At 39.9% G+C, this 17,080-nt stretch overlaps 1 protein-coding gene across 1 annotated transcript in view; it reads right to left on the bottom strand.

Moving 5' to 3' along the window:
- Window positions 1-17,080, bottom strand: part of clmpb (CXADR like membrane protein b) — a 61,268-nt gene that overhangs the window by 14,716 nt on the left and 29,472 nt on the right. Inside the window, exon 2 of the mRNA XM_037267095.1 lies at window positions 1,090-1,241. Coding sequence (XP_037122990.1) covers window positions 1,090-1,241 — 152 coding nt within the window. The remainder of the gene's footprint in view (window positions 1-1,089; window positions 1,242-17,080) is intronic.

A 17,080-nucleotide genomic window follows, 5' to 3' on the forward strand; every position in this document is an offset into this window, starting at 1 on the left:
CTAGAAATTAAATCAAGCTTGTTCTGAAGCCATTTATAGTCGACCTTCACGTAATATCTTTGTTGTCTCAATATGAATCTATAACTTTTTGATACTGTTATAATAATTCCATTTGCTGTTTTAGAGCTCTCTTTCTGGGTTCAGGACTGCAAATTGTTCCATACTTCTAAAAATATATTGCTTCTGCCTGTCGCAATATGTGTTTAAAGGCACTGAGTGCTTCTACTGAGACCAGTCTTTGATTAATTCTGCAAAACAAACTAAACAACACAATAACAGTAAAGACTGTTATTCGCATTTTCGGATTCATTTTGTAAAAAAGCAACAACCTATATTTGGCAGCCGTGTGATTTCTCCCAGCACAGAGAGATTTATGCATCTATTATCTGCACCGCTTATATCCGCTATGGTTGCAGGTGTGCTGGAGCCTTTTCCATCTGATTGTGGGTGAGAGGTGGAGGGTGGGAGGTGCACCCTGAACTGCTTGCCAGCCAAACGCAGGGCACACATACACAAACAACCATTCACCCTCATACTCACACCTACGGACAATTTAGAATCTTCAGTTATACTACCATGCATGAATGTGGAAGGAAACCGGATATCAATTATCTATAAACACAGTGATAATAAGTTGGTGGTGTACTGTATTCAATAATTTCTGGAGTGCTAAATTTGAAAAGTTTAATTTCTTGTGCCAAAATATTTACAACAAGAATTCCAGTAAATAGAAACAATATCTGAATAAATAAATCCAAATCTGAAACAATGTATCAAATTGTCTATCATGTAATTTATGGTCATTTACAATGAAATTATATTAGCCCTATGAGTTTTTATGTTTTTATCTATCCAAACATTCTTTCTTGTGTCTGCAGAATCTGTCAAAGCCACTCATCAAAGACATTTTACAGTGACAAGGACCATAAACTTATCGTCTGCCCTTTCACGACAGCTATTTTGAATTAAATGCCTGTCAAACCATTATTAATATGTCTAAGATTATTATCTTGAATCCATGTTTCATCATTAAAAAGTATGATTGTTTTGAAAAAAGGAAAGGATAGTAAATACTCTATGTGTTCTCACCACTTTCTGTTTGGAGTTTGGTTTTTGCAGGAGCCACTCAATGTCAATTGAGCCAGAAGATTGGAACTGGTGGTGGCAAGGTAAGGTGGCGTTGTCCCCGACTACCTTCTTCATCTCGGTCTGGGCGCCTCCTGACAGTGGACTGAGGAGAACTGGAGGCGGAGAAACAAAAACAAGCGACACATGTCAACTGAAAGACATGAGACAGAGCTTGCAAATTGGATAGAAACGTCTGCATTCGGAAAAAAAACTGTTACAGAAGACGGGGGTGAAACGTCAGATCGACATTTTTGTCAGGATATGTGGGAAAAGACCATTTGGCACTGTTGCATGAGCATTAAAGCAACAGTAAAATATAATCTGATTTGTATTTCTCCAGCACTCTCCTGAAGTGTCATCAACTTCAACATAAATTTATAAAACGTCAAAGACATGGTCTGAATATACCAAAACAAGCGAGCGAATAAAAGAGACTAGGGTACTCCATGCCATCAAGGTTGTTAAAGTTGCATAAAAGGCTTCAGAATGACAAAACTCACTCTCACGTTCAATTAAATTTCATTGTAACTGTGAACTTGTGTACAACACCAAAGTTGACAGAAAATATAACTTTTTTTTCCGAGTGACAACTGGCATTATTGGCATGTTTCAGAAATGTATATAAGTATATTCCTGGTTAAAATGAAAATAAAACAGAACATAAGAATATAAAAAAAATATACGTATAACTTTTTTCTGAGTGACTACTGGCATTATTGGCATGTTTCAGAAATGTATATAAGTATATTCTTCGTTAAAATTAAAATAAAACAGAACGTAAGGGGTCCCTTCAATTATCGGACTGATCAAATTAGATTCTGTTCCAATATATTTGTTTGTCTTGTCAACTACCAAAGCATGTAACCCTTCTTTAAATACATAAAATAACTTCTCCTTGTTGTTCCTAATGAAGTGGCCGATCCACCTGATTTTCAAAATTGTTAATGCACTGTATTAACTGTGGATGTTCCACCAAAATTATAATTTTGACAAATCTTCATTTTTAGGGAAATACCATCACATTACCACTTTGAACCCAAGTCCTAGATAAAGAAACTTTATTTTCTCATTTATTGCGAGCACTAACAAACCCCAGGCTACTCTGTGAAGTGCTCATGTTGTAGTAAAAAATATACGTAGCAATAAATATGTGTGTTTTTAATGAGTGACTCAGGGCACCGGCCAGACCGTGGCGTCACAAGTCTCTGTGGACGAGCAGCAATTCTAATTTACTAGCGAACACTGGACCGCATGCTGGACTTCAGCAGAATTAGCCAGAGGCATCACAGAAATGTGGAGGAAAATTGTGTTTGTGCATCCAGAGGGTGTATCCCACGACTGATATAGCGAACTCTCAACTCCTGGTCCAGAGACTGCTAATATAACGCAGAGCTCCAGCGGGCTCATCCACTAAAATGCGACAAAGTATTTTTGGGTTTTCAACATTTAACTTAACTACCTGCTTTTAATTTAATTGCAGTGTGAGTCAACAGTTTGTGGGGCTTGTAGCGCTCAAAATAAATTTATCCACCCTAGCAGATGATCATTAAGTCTCAGGCTGTATGTGTTGTATATAAGTAGATCCTTTCTTCCATTAATCTGCTGATTAATGGCTCCTTCTATTGGCAAATAATGAATAAGCATTTTATAGCTTGATCATTTTGCTTTGTAGCCAGAATTCCTTACAAATAGCAATACAGTACAGAGCTATTAACTTTGGTGTTTTGTCGACTATTTTTATTAAAAAATTGAGGAATTCACGAAACATTTACACCAAGCATTCCACCTTTTTCACCACAGTATGATTGGCTAGTGAACACGCTTCTTTTGCTGTGTTTGTTAGTAGTAGCGTGAAACCTGCTTCAGCTTCATAGTTTGGCCTCATAGTGTGTCATGAACTCGTCAATAAATTCAACAAAGTATAGCGGCTATACTGTAGCCATTATCATTCCACCTCCTTTCCCCTTAGTGGAAACCACACTTGTTATAAATGTGCTTGGTTTAAAACTGTCAAATGTTGTGGAGTGGTCTTAGAATGCATACACACCCAGTGGGCACCTGTCCACTCATTTCCAGGTCCATCCTTACTTGAGCACTCCCATAAGTGAGCTCTGGGCCAATGAAAATGTCAACTCAGTGCTGCAAAGCCAAAGTGTCAGCGCTGACGCAGGGCACAAAGGAGAAGAGCAGCCGTCCATAAACAGCTTCTTCAAGCATGCACGTGCCATCATTTGCTTGCTTTCAGCAGTTCTTTGAGTTTTGTTGCATCTCTGTTTGTTTTTTTTCTGTACAGTCACTGTCAATCCAGTTGAAAAGAGAAAAAAAACTTGACAGCTGAGACTGTTTTTGTCTCTCTTGAGAGGAACAGTTTCTGATGTCCTGCTGTTATTGGACCTTTAAATCACCAGTCAGCAGAAGAAGATGGGACATTCATTCCCTGTGTGGATGTCAATGACTTTTTGATGCAGTTTCTTTCTTCCTCTGTGTTTCGGTTTTCTATCGTTCTAAAAATATGGGTTTATGTGCATGCAGTGTGTTGAACATTACAGTAGAGGTTAATGGTTGATGGTGGGGGTCTTAATGCTATGTCGACTCTCTTCCCTCGACTCCTCAGTCTTTAATCAGCCGAGCACATCAGAGACTCAATGCGGAATCCTGCAGTGTGCCAAAGGCCTGATAAGAACCCTCTGTGCCCCCTTTTCACCTCCCACTTACTCCTCAACGGCTCTGGGAATCTAGCAGTCTCCCAATAGATATGGCACGGTTGACCGGATAAAGTGGGCGTACGATAACATTTTTCCAACATGACACGAAAACCAGTTTTTCAAAAGACCTTCAAACAAGGAAAGTCAATGTCAGTTTCTTTATGGTGATGCAAAAATTATACAGCATTGAACCCACCAGCAAAATCTAATACAGCCCAATAACAGATCTGTATGAAAATGTTCGCTTTTCAAAAGTACTCACTTTAAACTGATTCCATGAAAAAATATCGACAAATATTTGGCTGTAGATGACCATAATAGATGCCACTGAGCATCTTCCAAATGTTTCATGCCTCATATGTTTTTTTTAAATCATTTAGTCTAATTTCAATTTGCAAAAAAAATCTGCACCTTTTATTGAGAAGTGAATTTTGTCTTTAAGCTTTACTGGCATTGAGGTAATTTTGCAAAGTATTGTGCAATGTTATAAAAAATATAGTACAGATTCATCCACTCCTTCAAAATTGTTTCTTAAAAAATGGTCAGGTAGCTTAGCTGTGTAATCAAAAGTTGGCAATCTAAAAAACGAGGACGCAAACGGCATGAAAATATATCCTCCTTTATGCGCACGATGGAGGCAATGCATAACAGTGTCAGAAATGGAGCAGCACAATTCGTTTAGACAACAATTTTTTATACAGATTGGCTGTCGTTAAATTGTGGAGGAGTATGTTACCAAATATCAACTGAGTGTTGATGCTAAAAATAGTTTTTGACAGAGAAAAATGACACTATTTGCCAGAGAGAGTTGGCAGACGAGTGAGAAGTGAGGGGGTTTGGTTGGTATATAATCACCACTCCAGTTTGCCAGTTATTTATGGTGGGGAGGGAGACTTTTGTGCTGCGGAATGACTGACGCCACACTGCCAAAATAAGCTCGCTCTGATGCGAGTTTGCGTTTGTGTCGGTCTCTTTCATAGTGTACACAGCTGGGACAGTTGTACTGCTGGACCCCATCATTTGTGTCAACAATACTTGATGGTGAATTTCGTTATTGTAGCATCTTTGCACACACAGTGTGACAATTTTCGATACAGCAGTCCCTCGGAAACCTACAAATAGTAGCAATCGGAAACAGACTCACTAGAGTGTTAATTTCCTACAAAGTCGAGAAATTATGTTATTTATATATTAGTTCGGAGCAAAATCTGTTTTATATACTTTGTTACATGTTTTGAAGGGTAAATATTTTTGTTGAGGAAAATTGCCATGGGGGCAATACAATAAACATTATACACCCAAGCTAAAGTACAACAATTGTTATTATTTTGTGGCTCATACAGCAACAGTAAATAATCACATTTGATGTTACAATGTGCTCCATTAGTACAAATCTCTAGTATGGTCTCTCTAACTTTGTCCCCAAAACATCTAACCTTGGCTGTCCCTCTGATGAGCTCATTTCTAATCCTATCCAGCTCAGGCTTACGGTTTTCTTTAAAATAACTTTCAATTTTTCACAGTTTTACTGTCTCCAAATTGTAATGTGTGACACTGCTTCTGTTCATTTTGATTTACTGTCACCAAAACAGCCATAAAACTGAGATTAAACTTTAATGTGTATGCACTCATACTGATGACAGCAGCACAACAGATTATAAATGACAGGAAATTATACACCCTTTTTCCACTGGGCTTTTGTACTGTTATGAAATTAGACAATGTTTATTCAAATGTCAAATGTTCACTTTCAATCCTCTTTATAGTCACTTTTAGAATATGTCTTTTAGCCATTACCAGTATAAATAAATGACATCCGATGATACATCTGCATGGAGTGACAATCGAGTCTCCAGATAGCAAAAAGGCTTGACTTAAACTGTAGGCCACATCACAGCTTGAAATGGAACAATCCATTACAAAGATACCATGAAGTAAGAGGCCAGCAGAGTACTTTAAATACAGTGTAAAAAGTGGATGTGTCCTCAGAAAAGACTGTCTACTTACCAGAAGACTATGCATTAAAATGTGTCCTACTTAGATTTAACGCATATAATATTACTTGACTGTTAATAATGAGGACTCAAATGTGTTAACACAGAAAACAATTTGTTACTGCTGCGAATTGTAATAATGAAAATGAAATATTGAATTCCTCCTTGTTCTAATAACCCCACACAATTATGGAAAGATGCAGGTTCTATCAAATGCTGTCTAGTGTTTCTCTCCTCAAGCCACCTTATTATTCCAACTGGCACCACAATATATTTTCCGAAACTTTGTGATGTAGTTTGCCCATGATCCTGCTAATTCAACCCGACTAGACCAACTCACCACTATACAAACCAGCAAGAGAAAAAAATATTGTATAAAAGTCTAACAAAAAACCTTAAAGCGGATGTAATATAGTCAGTCATGTTTGTGAATTCACACGTCTTCTTCAGATTCCACAAGGACAAGTAAAAGGTCAAATAAATGGATCCGATATGTTGAGGGAGAGAGTTAAATGTCGAGAAGAGTTGTGACCTAGAGGTTCCACGTCCCAAGCTACGTCTGCTTTTCTCACTGTAGCTCAGATCTGCACAGCCATTTGAATCGGAGATTAGGATTTCCCAACCAGATGAGTGGAAAGTAGCGAGTCACGATTAACAAAAGGAAAATCGGTTCTAAACACACGATTTGCAAAGAGCGACAGAGAGGGGGGACTGGACACAAAGGGTGGAAAAAGGGACCGACTTCTATGAATAGGCCCTAGGGGGAGTTGTGCTCCAGTAAATCTGCCTCACAGAGCCCAGCAATCTTATTATAGTGTGACCAGAGAGACAGACGGAATGACAGGGCAGGCCTGGATCTTTCACACTGCCTAAAGTCAAACTCCATATCCCCTCAGTCAGCAGCGAGTGGATGCAACCCTCGCTGTCTACCAAAGCTCATGACCTCTGGTGCGCTACGACATCGAAGAAGATGAGTTACGGAGGACGGGAGGGGAGGAGGATGGATGGTGCAATGTCTGACTTCCTGCAGACCTTCTCAAAGTCACAAGTGTGGAGAGAAAATTCCACCATCACAAAGGGAGGATTTGGACACAGGTTAGCAAATACACAAAAGGTAGAACAGGGCGAGGGCGTCATGCATGACAACACTTACGGTGCTGAAGGCGTCAGAAGGACACTTTCTGCCTATCTGCGTAATGGAAACGTCGGAGTAAAACAGCGCCTTCACCACTGTACTCTGTGATTTAGAATGCAGCTGTCACAGTCACATTTGCACAACTCACTCACTTGTCCCTTCTCCTTCCAACAGAACCTTCATGCTTGTTAGCAGACAGGAGGTATTTGAGAAGGCTGCCTTCATCAAACGTCTAGCGTGACCTAAATTAGGGATTTAAAGGGCAAACATTGGGTCCTATAAATACCGCTATTGTGGCTGCAAGTTACACCTTACATCCTCCTCTTCTTTCTCCCGCTGCTGTTATCTTCATGGGATTTCAGACAGCATTGCTTGAAAGGGAGAAAAGTCTTTAGATGTCTCAGCAGACACCAGGCTGCCTCCAGTTGTTAGCGCACAGTGCAAAAACAACCCGTGTGCTCGTTCTGCAAGACTTCTTTTTCATCCCGGCTATGCTTCTTTTTTGTATTATAGCTTCTATAAGGCTAAGTCACTTAAACATACTAGGTTACCGTGCACGCATATTTTGCATATGACCCACTACTTGTTGCTCCGTGGTACAACTTGTGAAATTGCTCCAACAAAAAGCAAAGGTTTTCGTTTTCCTTCACTGGACACTGACTCATAGATCAAAATTCTACTTTTGGTACTCTCTGTTGGCATCAAGGTTTTGGCGACAACATATAAAGCCACAAAAAAAGAATGCCTACGTCAAAATTGACGGTCTTGTTGTGGAACCTCTAAAGTTCCAAATCATGTCACTCTCTGGTCATTATGATTTATTTCTTGCCATATTAGGATTATGTGCTCCATCTTACAAATTTCTGCATTTTGGACTAACTGGAGACGCTTTAAGAAGGACTGGCTGACTCCAAAATAAAGTGCATTACAGTAGTCTAGCTGAGATGTAACAAAGGCATGGACAAAAGGACATGGACTAGAAGACTCAGAAGTCAAAATGGAATAGGTGAGCTCTCAAGATGGAGAAGTCAAGTGTAGTAAAGTAGTACCACTGAGGCTTCTACCACTTAAAGGCGCAACATACAATTTTCAAATCATACCTGCGTATGTGATGTGAAAGATGTGAAACAATTCTTCCAAGTGCAGGCTTTTCTCCTCATATTAACCTTAGCCCAGACATTTCTGAGAGCTGTGACTAGAGAGGAAAAGAAGGAATGCAATCATTCTCAAGATAATGGCTTGAAGCGGGAAGAAAAGAGGTGCAGGTGAAAGGGAAAAGCTATGAAGGACCATTGGGGAATGGGAGAAAAAGGAGGAGATGAAACACCGCAGATGCCTGAATAATGCAAGATGTTCACCCCGTGTTGCTCTTGCGCCTTCATTAGCAGCGCTTTCATGGCTGCAACACTGCTGTAATATTGGGCGAGAGCGACGCATCCCGTCGTCGCATTCCCAAACTGGTTAGAAAATTAGTTCCACGACAGCCATTTCTGTTGTATTCAGCCACGTATTCATCTTTTTTCCCCCCCTATTTGCAAATTAGGAGAGTGCAGGAATAAGATGGCGAGGGGAAGTTAATTACACCATTCCCATGGGAGGGAAGGGCAGTAAAAACTGCTTACAGGGACACATTGTATCAGCGCTGTATTTGCTGGCACCTCCTACACTCTTGGGTGTTGCTGTCCAAAATGCTACAGCTGCTCCATAAATCTCCGGATTCTAGCTTTTTAGAACCAGAAAGACAATCGGGGACCATTTTATAAAAACAAAATGAATAAATAAATAATTCGGTTTAATTTTTGGGAATTTCAAAAACTTTTTTTATTAATAAAGTTATGAAGCACTTAATCTTACAGTAAAACATGCAAAAGTAGAAATGTAGAGAGGAGAAAGCCACATTGGAAACAAATGAAAGTCAAATCACACTTATAAAAAAGCTGACAATGGTTTTTTCAAGGTGTTCCATACATTTGTATTTTGCTAGTTTAGCACAACAATTGAATACTACAGTTTTGCGAACCAGTTTGACAAAAAATATATTAAGTTAAAACAACTTTTTTGGGCCAAGAGAGAAGAGAAGAAAAAGTTTAATATGAGGAGAAAAATGTGTTAACATATTACAAGCGTATCATGAATTAAATTAGGGAAAATATTTTGTCGAGGATAAATTGATTCCATTAATTCACAAAAGGGTATGCCTTTTTTTCCTTGACACATTTTTACTGTAATGGCTTTAATTACAAAAAGTTCCAACTTGATTTTTTGTCACCTTACATTTTAATTCTCAACACTAAGCAACTTTTATCTACCTTTTCCCCAGTTTCATTCATCTGTTGTTCATCACAGCCATCATCATTATGTTTGGCGCTTTTTCTGGCATTTTACAATGTAATAGAAGACCTTGACCACAGGTCTTTTACTTACTTTATTTACATTACTTTAAGATTTGCTTGGTCTGGCCACTGTGAACATTGTCTACTGACCACAAACATATTTTCAGCTTTCAATCTCAGATAGATACATAAGATTAAACACCTCTGTTATCGCAAATCCAGCTGCCTCGCAAGGTTACAACAGTCATATATTTGATCCATTTGTGCTTGGCTTGCAAAGAAATCTCCGGGAAACTAATCTAGCAACCTTTCACAGATTAAATTCAGATTCAAAACGCCCCAATTGCCACACTTTACATCACGCTATTCTTGTCGTCGATGTGTCTGCGTGATTGGCGGGTTGTCAAATGGTCCGTTTTGCAGCAGATAACATGCCTCATTTTCCTGACGTACGTAAGATAAGATGTTTTTGCATTCCTGCAGAAATCTGACAGTACGTCTGCATACTGTTTGTGATTCAATATGAGTCGATGGAAAAGCATGGGATCTCCGGTAGGTCACATACTGAATACATCTTAATCCAGGACATATGAAGCTATGTAAATATTTTAACATATTAAAGCCCAAAAAATCTGGCATGAGACTGTGAGGAAAAACATTCGGTTGGTTTCAAATCGGGAAATCTGAATTTTTTACCTAAACATCCCCATATCCCATGAGGGGAACAATTTATAGGAAATTTTGGTTCCCCTTTGTCAACAGAACATTCCTAAAAACATTCAGTAAGGCTTCATCCCACTGCTCAACTCATTTCTCAGTCTGAGTGGCATGAAGCTATTTTTGTTGGCAAGATATTAAGAATAAGGAAAATATTGGCCATGTGGCTCATGAGTTATAGGAACAAAATCCACAGTGTGCAACTTTTAAACTCTGAGAAAAGTTACTCTTTGGGCGAATTAAATTATTGTGTTCAACTCTGCATGCCTGGCAGATGGTAGAGTGCGTAAGAATGTGAGCAGTATTCATTAACGCACGCTAGAAGACAGCTTTGCCTGCTGCTGATCAGCTTAAATCTCTCCTGTTGGGCATCGATATATATGGTTTACATCAGCAAAGCGCTGCTGGTGGGTGAGACAGATGGGGTAAGCTCCGATATAAGCAGCCGTAATGCTCACGGGAGCGTATGCAAACAACCTTCCTCCTCAGGTAAAGTACAGATCAGGAAACGACGCAGCTTCTCTAAACATCCCGCCCCCCCCTCATTATTTATGTGTTCTAATCACAATTTGTGGCTGGCAAGCATGAGAGCGAAGCCCTCTCACGTTGTTGGCACACACCGAGACATGGGCACTGACCTCAGCGGATCAATACTTAATAAGCTTTTGTGCTGCCAAGTCCATTTTGCTGCAATCCGCAATTTTTTTTTTTTATGTCCATTAGGTTGAAAATAGAGCTGACTAGGTGTATGACCACAGGAAGTGGAAGGCAGTGTTTTCACCCACGTTCTCATCCATGATGGATGCTTCACAATAGCGTGGGATTAATGAAAAATTGGAATTCTCACCATCTCATACAATATAAAGGAATTACATGCCTGATTTATTAAGTGTAATGCAATATAGTACTCCGTTTGAGGAGGTCAAATAAACATTTAACAACCTGTGTAAAGACTACAGAGCAGACACGGTTGGATTTGATAGTACATGATGAATGCAGAGTGATGCAACAGCAAGCACGCCCTGTGTGTTTCATGTGTTGGGAGGTTTGTCTCAGATGGTAGGCTGGAGATTAAATATACATCCTTATTAAAACACTCCACCATAATAACAAGAAGCGCTCCTAGGTAATGGGTGACAATCGAGCACACTTTCTGCACTCTGAATATGTGGAACATAATCCAACTGTCCTAGTCTAGAAGGCTGAATACAAAACGGACAAACACAAACAATAGCATGACTTGGTTTGTCTTCTCTTGGTTATTTCAGAAAGAAAAAAAACAACAATCGGAGATGCATGTGTTACATTTGACAGTGACAATTATTCATCTCCACGCCTTCCTCCCCTATGTGCACACATGGATTTAATACAATTATTGACGTCAGCATGATAACTTGTCAGTGTCCAAAGAAAAGCATGTATCGCCAATCTCCATCAATTTAGTAATTTTTCATTTTTGCTGGAAGTCCCCAAGCACCTCCCGAAAAATAATACTGTGCATGTGTTAAATTTGATCATAACAATTCTTCTTCTTCATGTCTTCCTCGCCTCACTGCACACATGGATGCGATTCCATTACATAGATCAATAATTTGTCACTCTCCAAAGTCTGAGTTCACCTGGGCTTGGACAGGAAAGTCTATTTCAACAAAGTCTCTAATTCACTTCTATGAATCCGAGTGAGAGAAGGAACTGAATACGGCAGAGCAGCTCCCATGTTGAACATTTCAGCAGCTAATTGAAAACAGACGGGACGCCGACTCCCCCTCTCCATCCGCCCAGCTCTGCTGCTCTCTGCATCCATGACAGATTAGCAACGTCGCCCATCTAATGGCATGCATATGATGTTTCATATCACTAAATCGGTGAGCGGGGATAACAGCAGTACAACATTCTTTTATTACAGCTGTATCAAGCCGCAGCTGTAGAGGACAACGAGGTAACTCTATCTGGAAAAAACGGAATGATGGCTGTACCCTTTCCCCAGAGGTGAGCGGATGCCATGTGTGTTTTGGCAGCTGTGTACTGAGAGGTGTTGACTGGTGAGCCAGCTGACAGAGTGGCGGTGTGGCTACATGATGGCCGCTGAGGTCAAACTGGGCTGCAAAGCTTCCAGGAAAGGCATCACCTTGACTCATTTAAGAGGGCTAATGGAACAACCACCATCTGTCCTTTTGTTTCGTCCATTCACACAGGCCACTCGTTTATACACCTGCAAGATATATGGGGAATAAATATGGATCACTATTGTGGTCAAGGGGAGTGTTCAGCAGTATATCTTGTAAATCGCAGAGGAGAACTCTAAGCGATTGGGGCTTTTGTTTATTACCCAAGGAACTAGCCCAAGCTTTGACTGTTAACCTGCTATCATCTTTTGACAGTAATTAGTTATTCACTGAAGCCCATCTATTTGATGGGGATAGGGACAGAGCCTTGCAGTGATTACCGAAAAAATGTGAGTAATCGGCCAGCAATTATGTTAATAATTGAAACTATAAAAGGTGATAAAAATGCACAATGACAGAGAGCAACGCACTCATCCAAACATATATGGGTCCTTTGAGTCCTCAGACCCCCCCCCCCCCCCCCCACACACACACACATGCACGCATCTCCAGAGTCTAGAAAAAGAATGTCCACATGGCCTCATCACAAGGGTGTAGAGAAGATTGAAACCAGATGAATGGAGCTCTGGCACAGCCCGCTTACTGGGCCCATATTTCACTCCCCAAAGTCTGATTAAAATGAGGCGAGGCGCGAGCTCGGCCAAGACGGCTTATTGTGGCTCTGAGAAGGACAATTACTTGCAGTGACACCACAGGCAAAGAGGAAACGGGCCGAAGGTCGCACCCTAAGTCTGCGCTATTTGTTCACACTGTTCGAGTAGAGGTTTCGTCAGTAAAAGCAAATCTGTCACGGAAAATCGACAAACAGTCTCCTGTAAAAGTCATCATGATACTTCAAGGAAGAACTGGTTCTATTCTTTTGAAGCTTAAGCAGCGGACAAGGTATAATTAGGACAGTGATCTGGAAATTGTTAACTGGAGAACCAAGAAAATGAGGGCAAACTCCAAGAAGAGACAACATCAAACAGTATTGCAGTGTGCAGACAGCAGTTCAAACATAACCATTACAGTACACACATATTATAAACAATTACATATTGGCGGCACAAGTCCAGTTTGGTATGTTTGTGAATTAGAGAGACGAATACACTGTGATAGTATTCTATTGCACGCCACCCCGAGCATCTGGCAATTTGGCGATGGGCCCTGAATGTTGTTTAGTGTTGCTATGTTCAGATGAAAAGATGTCAAGACTAAATGACTCCTTCCTGCCTTAACTTATTAGTAGCTCATCAGAGGCGTGGCATCTCGCCATGGGTGGTGTCACAGGTCATGTGACATATTGGTGAATGTGTGCACTGGGAGGGGTATCATTTGAGCGCTCTGGAAATGTATATAGGGACAAGCCTAGAGGGAGTCTGGCTACTTTGAGTGTGTGAAGCCTAACACATGTGCAAGTGTGACTGAGAGATTAGCGGCGTTCTCATTGACTGTCTGTGTGCCGTCTGTCGTGTGTAACAACTCCATACTGTTTGGCCTGTTTGCAGCTGGTCGGCCCTGCGTGTGCATCTGAGCTAAACAAGCGCCCAATTTCCATCCTCTTGACAATTTAGCGATGTTACAACCCCAAGACGTACATTCGCATGGAAGTAAATAAAAGTCAGTTCATTCCCTTTCACAGCAACGTTTGATCTACATCAGTTTGGTTGACAGGAGATTAATCTCGAAATGTGTGCTAAACGGCATGCTTGGGCATGGTCTGACAAGTTGTAGGCAAGTTAATTAAATGAGAAATTAATAAGACAGAATGAAGTTGGGAAGAATTGAGTTCGACTAGACTGTCGCACGTGACAAATGACAAACCACAAGTGTTTCAAATTGACCTACGGCAACAGTTGTGGTTTACTAACAATAAAAGGCCTTATTATAAAAAGCTTGCACACACAATTGCTGTTTGTCAACAAGGTGACTAATGACTTTCAAACAAAGTTAATTATACAAGCATACATCACATCTGAGTATGTGACCAAGGGGCTTCATCCAGTGAAATGCTAGAATACACTTATGACGCTATACAATGTTTATTCCTCTATATGTATGCATGTGTCAGTGCAAAAATTGCCAATATTTATTTCAAAATACCATGATGCTTTTGTAGAAGAGGCTATAATTAAAAACAGTTTGTGGCTTATAAATAACTAATGATATAAACAATGGGATAATTGGGTAAAGGATAAACAGTGAATGGATGGACCCTTGTTGCAAAGTGCTTTTATGGCAGAGAAATAATCATAATATAAATCATGGAGAAATTTACCTTTTAATTTTATTAACTGCTGTTTTATGTACTTTAACCGACCATAAAGGAAAAAAAAGCAGTTGCCCGATGGTGTGACTTAAAGTTCATCGAAGGGCATAAAAGTTGAGACGGTGGAAACATTTGGCATTCAGATGACGACAAAACATTTCAACTTCATCCACCGCCTCAAAAAAAAAACATTTTAAGTACAGTACACGACGTGACGTAGGATTTGCATCAAGTAGACTTACGTCCTGAAACGTGTAATGTGAATGTACAAGAACGCTCCCTCTGCAACATCTCCGTGTGTGTACAAGAAGGCAAAGTAGCTGTGCAAGTAGCCTACTAGCCGCCTCTACCCTGTGGGCACCACTGGCGGCTGCGGCCTCCCTCCAGATGAATCATAAACAACTCCCTTGGCCTCCGTGACTTAATCCCCTGTGACATCGCCAGGGGGAAACAGCAGAAATGAGAGAGGAGAGAAAAGAAAACAACGCCCATGCTAACTTTCAAGTGAATTAAACATTAGAATGAATGTGTATGAAGTGTATCTGAGGATATGTCACAGAGGTGAGGTTGTAATTTAACAGATGATAGCGTATGCTTGCAGGGGTGGACATTTGAGATTTCATTTTGGCCCTAATAAAATCAGGAGTCACTTCATGTCATGCTCTACCTTCCCGCCTCATCTCATTGTTCATGTGTGCATTATGCAAATGAGACTTTCATTTAAATATGGCCACACAGCTTGAATATGTGTAATCGACAGAGGCTGGCAGCTAAGGCCATCATCAAAATAGTGCCCTCTTCAAGGCAACGGGGAGCATAGCCTGGAGAAAGCAGCTAATTAATTTATTTTAGGAAGCAGAATCTGAAATCTTCTGGTTAGACATGTTTTATGCTTCAGGCTTCTTCAGCGAACAGGCAACAGTTCTTTATTTCTTTTTTGTTTCTTAAGAGAAGGAAATCAAGGAGTCGGTAGTTTGCGTGATCCAAGCCAAGGTGCTGCACTAGTGTTCTCTGAAAGTTTTCTAAAATGATTTGCTAGCACTTTTTCAGCTTGTGCTGATATAAGGGGCTTTTGTGTTTGAGATTAATGAAAGATGTTTTGCTCTTTGGCATTTTAGATCCCACGTAAAGGTTAAAAACAGCCCCCGACCAGTGAAAGGTTTATGTGGCGTGCCGCCGACAAGGTTCTGCTCACCGCGAGAAACAATTCCGTCTTGTAAAGCTCGACTGTATTTTGTGGGTTATGATTTTTTTTTCAATTACATTTGTCTCAGTATTTCTCCTGGAGACAAGGTTCATTTCAATCCACACAATAAAAGTCACCTGATGAAATGTTCCAGGATATATAAAGCATTTTATTATTTATACGGATGGCTGCAAAGTCTTTGTGCATTGATGTGTTAAATAAGACGAAACAAATTTTATATATGGATTTATGCCAACCAGTGCGATGCGATTGCATGTTCTTAATGGAGCAATGAGATATTAAGATTAAACATCATTATTCTGTATTTGATCCAAATATATCCATTTTTAAATATAATTAGTATCTAAAAAAATTTGAATAAATTTTCTACTAAATGTGAATCCATGTCTATACATTTGGCTTTTTTTCCATACATAAAATACATTATCTCATGGGTGTATGTCAATTTATTTCATGTTATTCTTCTAATTTTACTTTGATGAGTGATCTAGTACGCCAACTGGAATTTACAGGCCCCATCTGTTACTCTGCTTGTTAGGTGAGTTTTTGGTTCCAGAAAATTACATTGCATCAGTTTTACACTGCATGTTGAGTAGCAATAACACATCCATTTTCTGTAACACTTATAGGTTCATGGCTGAGCTAGTTCCCCAGTTGACTTTGGATGAGAGGGAGGGTATACTCAAAAATGGTCGCCAGCTAATCGCGGAGCACAACCTTTCACCCTCACGTTCAAAACAACCTAAAAGAATGCTTTTGGATGGTGTGGAGGAAGCTGAAGCACATTTTAGTTTAATATCTGATTTTGCGACTTCCTGCTTCTTGTCATTGACATCGTGCTCCTTGACAAAGCTTTCATTTAAAACTGACTTTTTTTTTGTTGCGAGATGGTACTTATGACTAACAAACAGAAGCAAAAGCATGGTCATAATAGGTGTCTGTGACAGCTTGTGATGAATGATGGGGGCCACAATAAGAACAAACAGGTGTGATCTCATAATGCTCAATAGGAATAGCATAAACGAATGCTGGGGGATTTATCAAAATAGCATGTGCATAACTCACTCCCTTAACTGAATGGCTTCTGTGGGGGTAAGAAAACCCCCCACATCAGCTACCGCATGCCAGTAACATAGAGAGCCTGCTGCCCACTTGTCTGAGAGCCCACAATACTATGATGAGATGCATGCTTGAACAGAAAGAGAGCCACAAACTGAACAACACGAGTGAACCTCTAAAAGGGTCCATGAATTGTGAAAATATGCATAAAGTGTAAAAAAAAAACAAAAAAACATTGAAAGTTGTATAAGGCATTGACCGTGTATGTGCATTTAGTTCAAAAATCAGTTTAAAGAAATCAAAACAAATACAGGACAAATGTTCACTAACAATCTATTTGGACTGTCGAGTTGATATTCCAGACTATACACAGCACTAAAAAAATAACAACAGTCCTCCGTATCGTACATTCATTTGTAACGGTTTAT

Source organism: Syngnathus acus, chromosome 13, assembly GCF_901709675.1.
Source record: "Syngnathus acus chromosome 13, fSynAcu1.2, whole genome shotgun sequence".
NCBI classification, from domain to species: domain Eukaryota; kingdom Metazoa; phylum Chordata; class Actinopteri; order Syngnathiformes; family Syngnathidae; genus Syngnathus; species Syngnathus acus.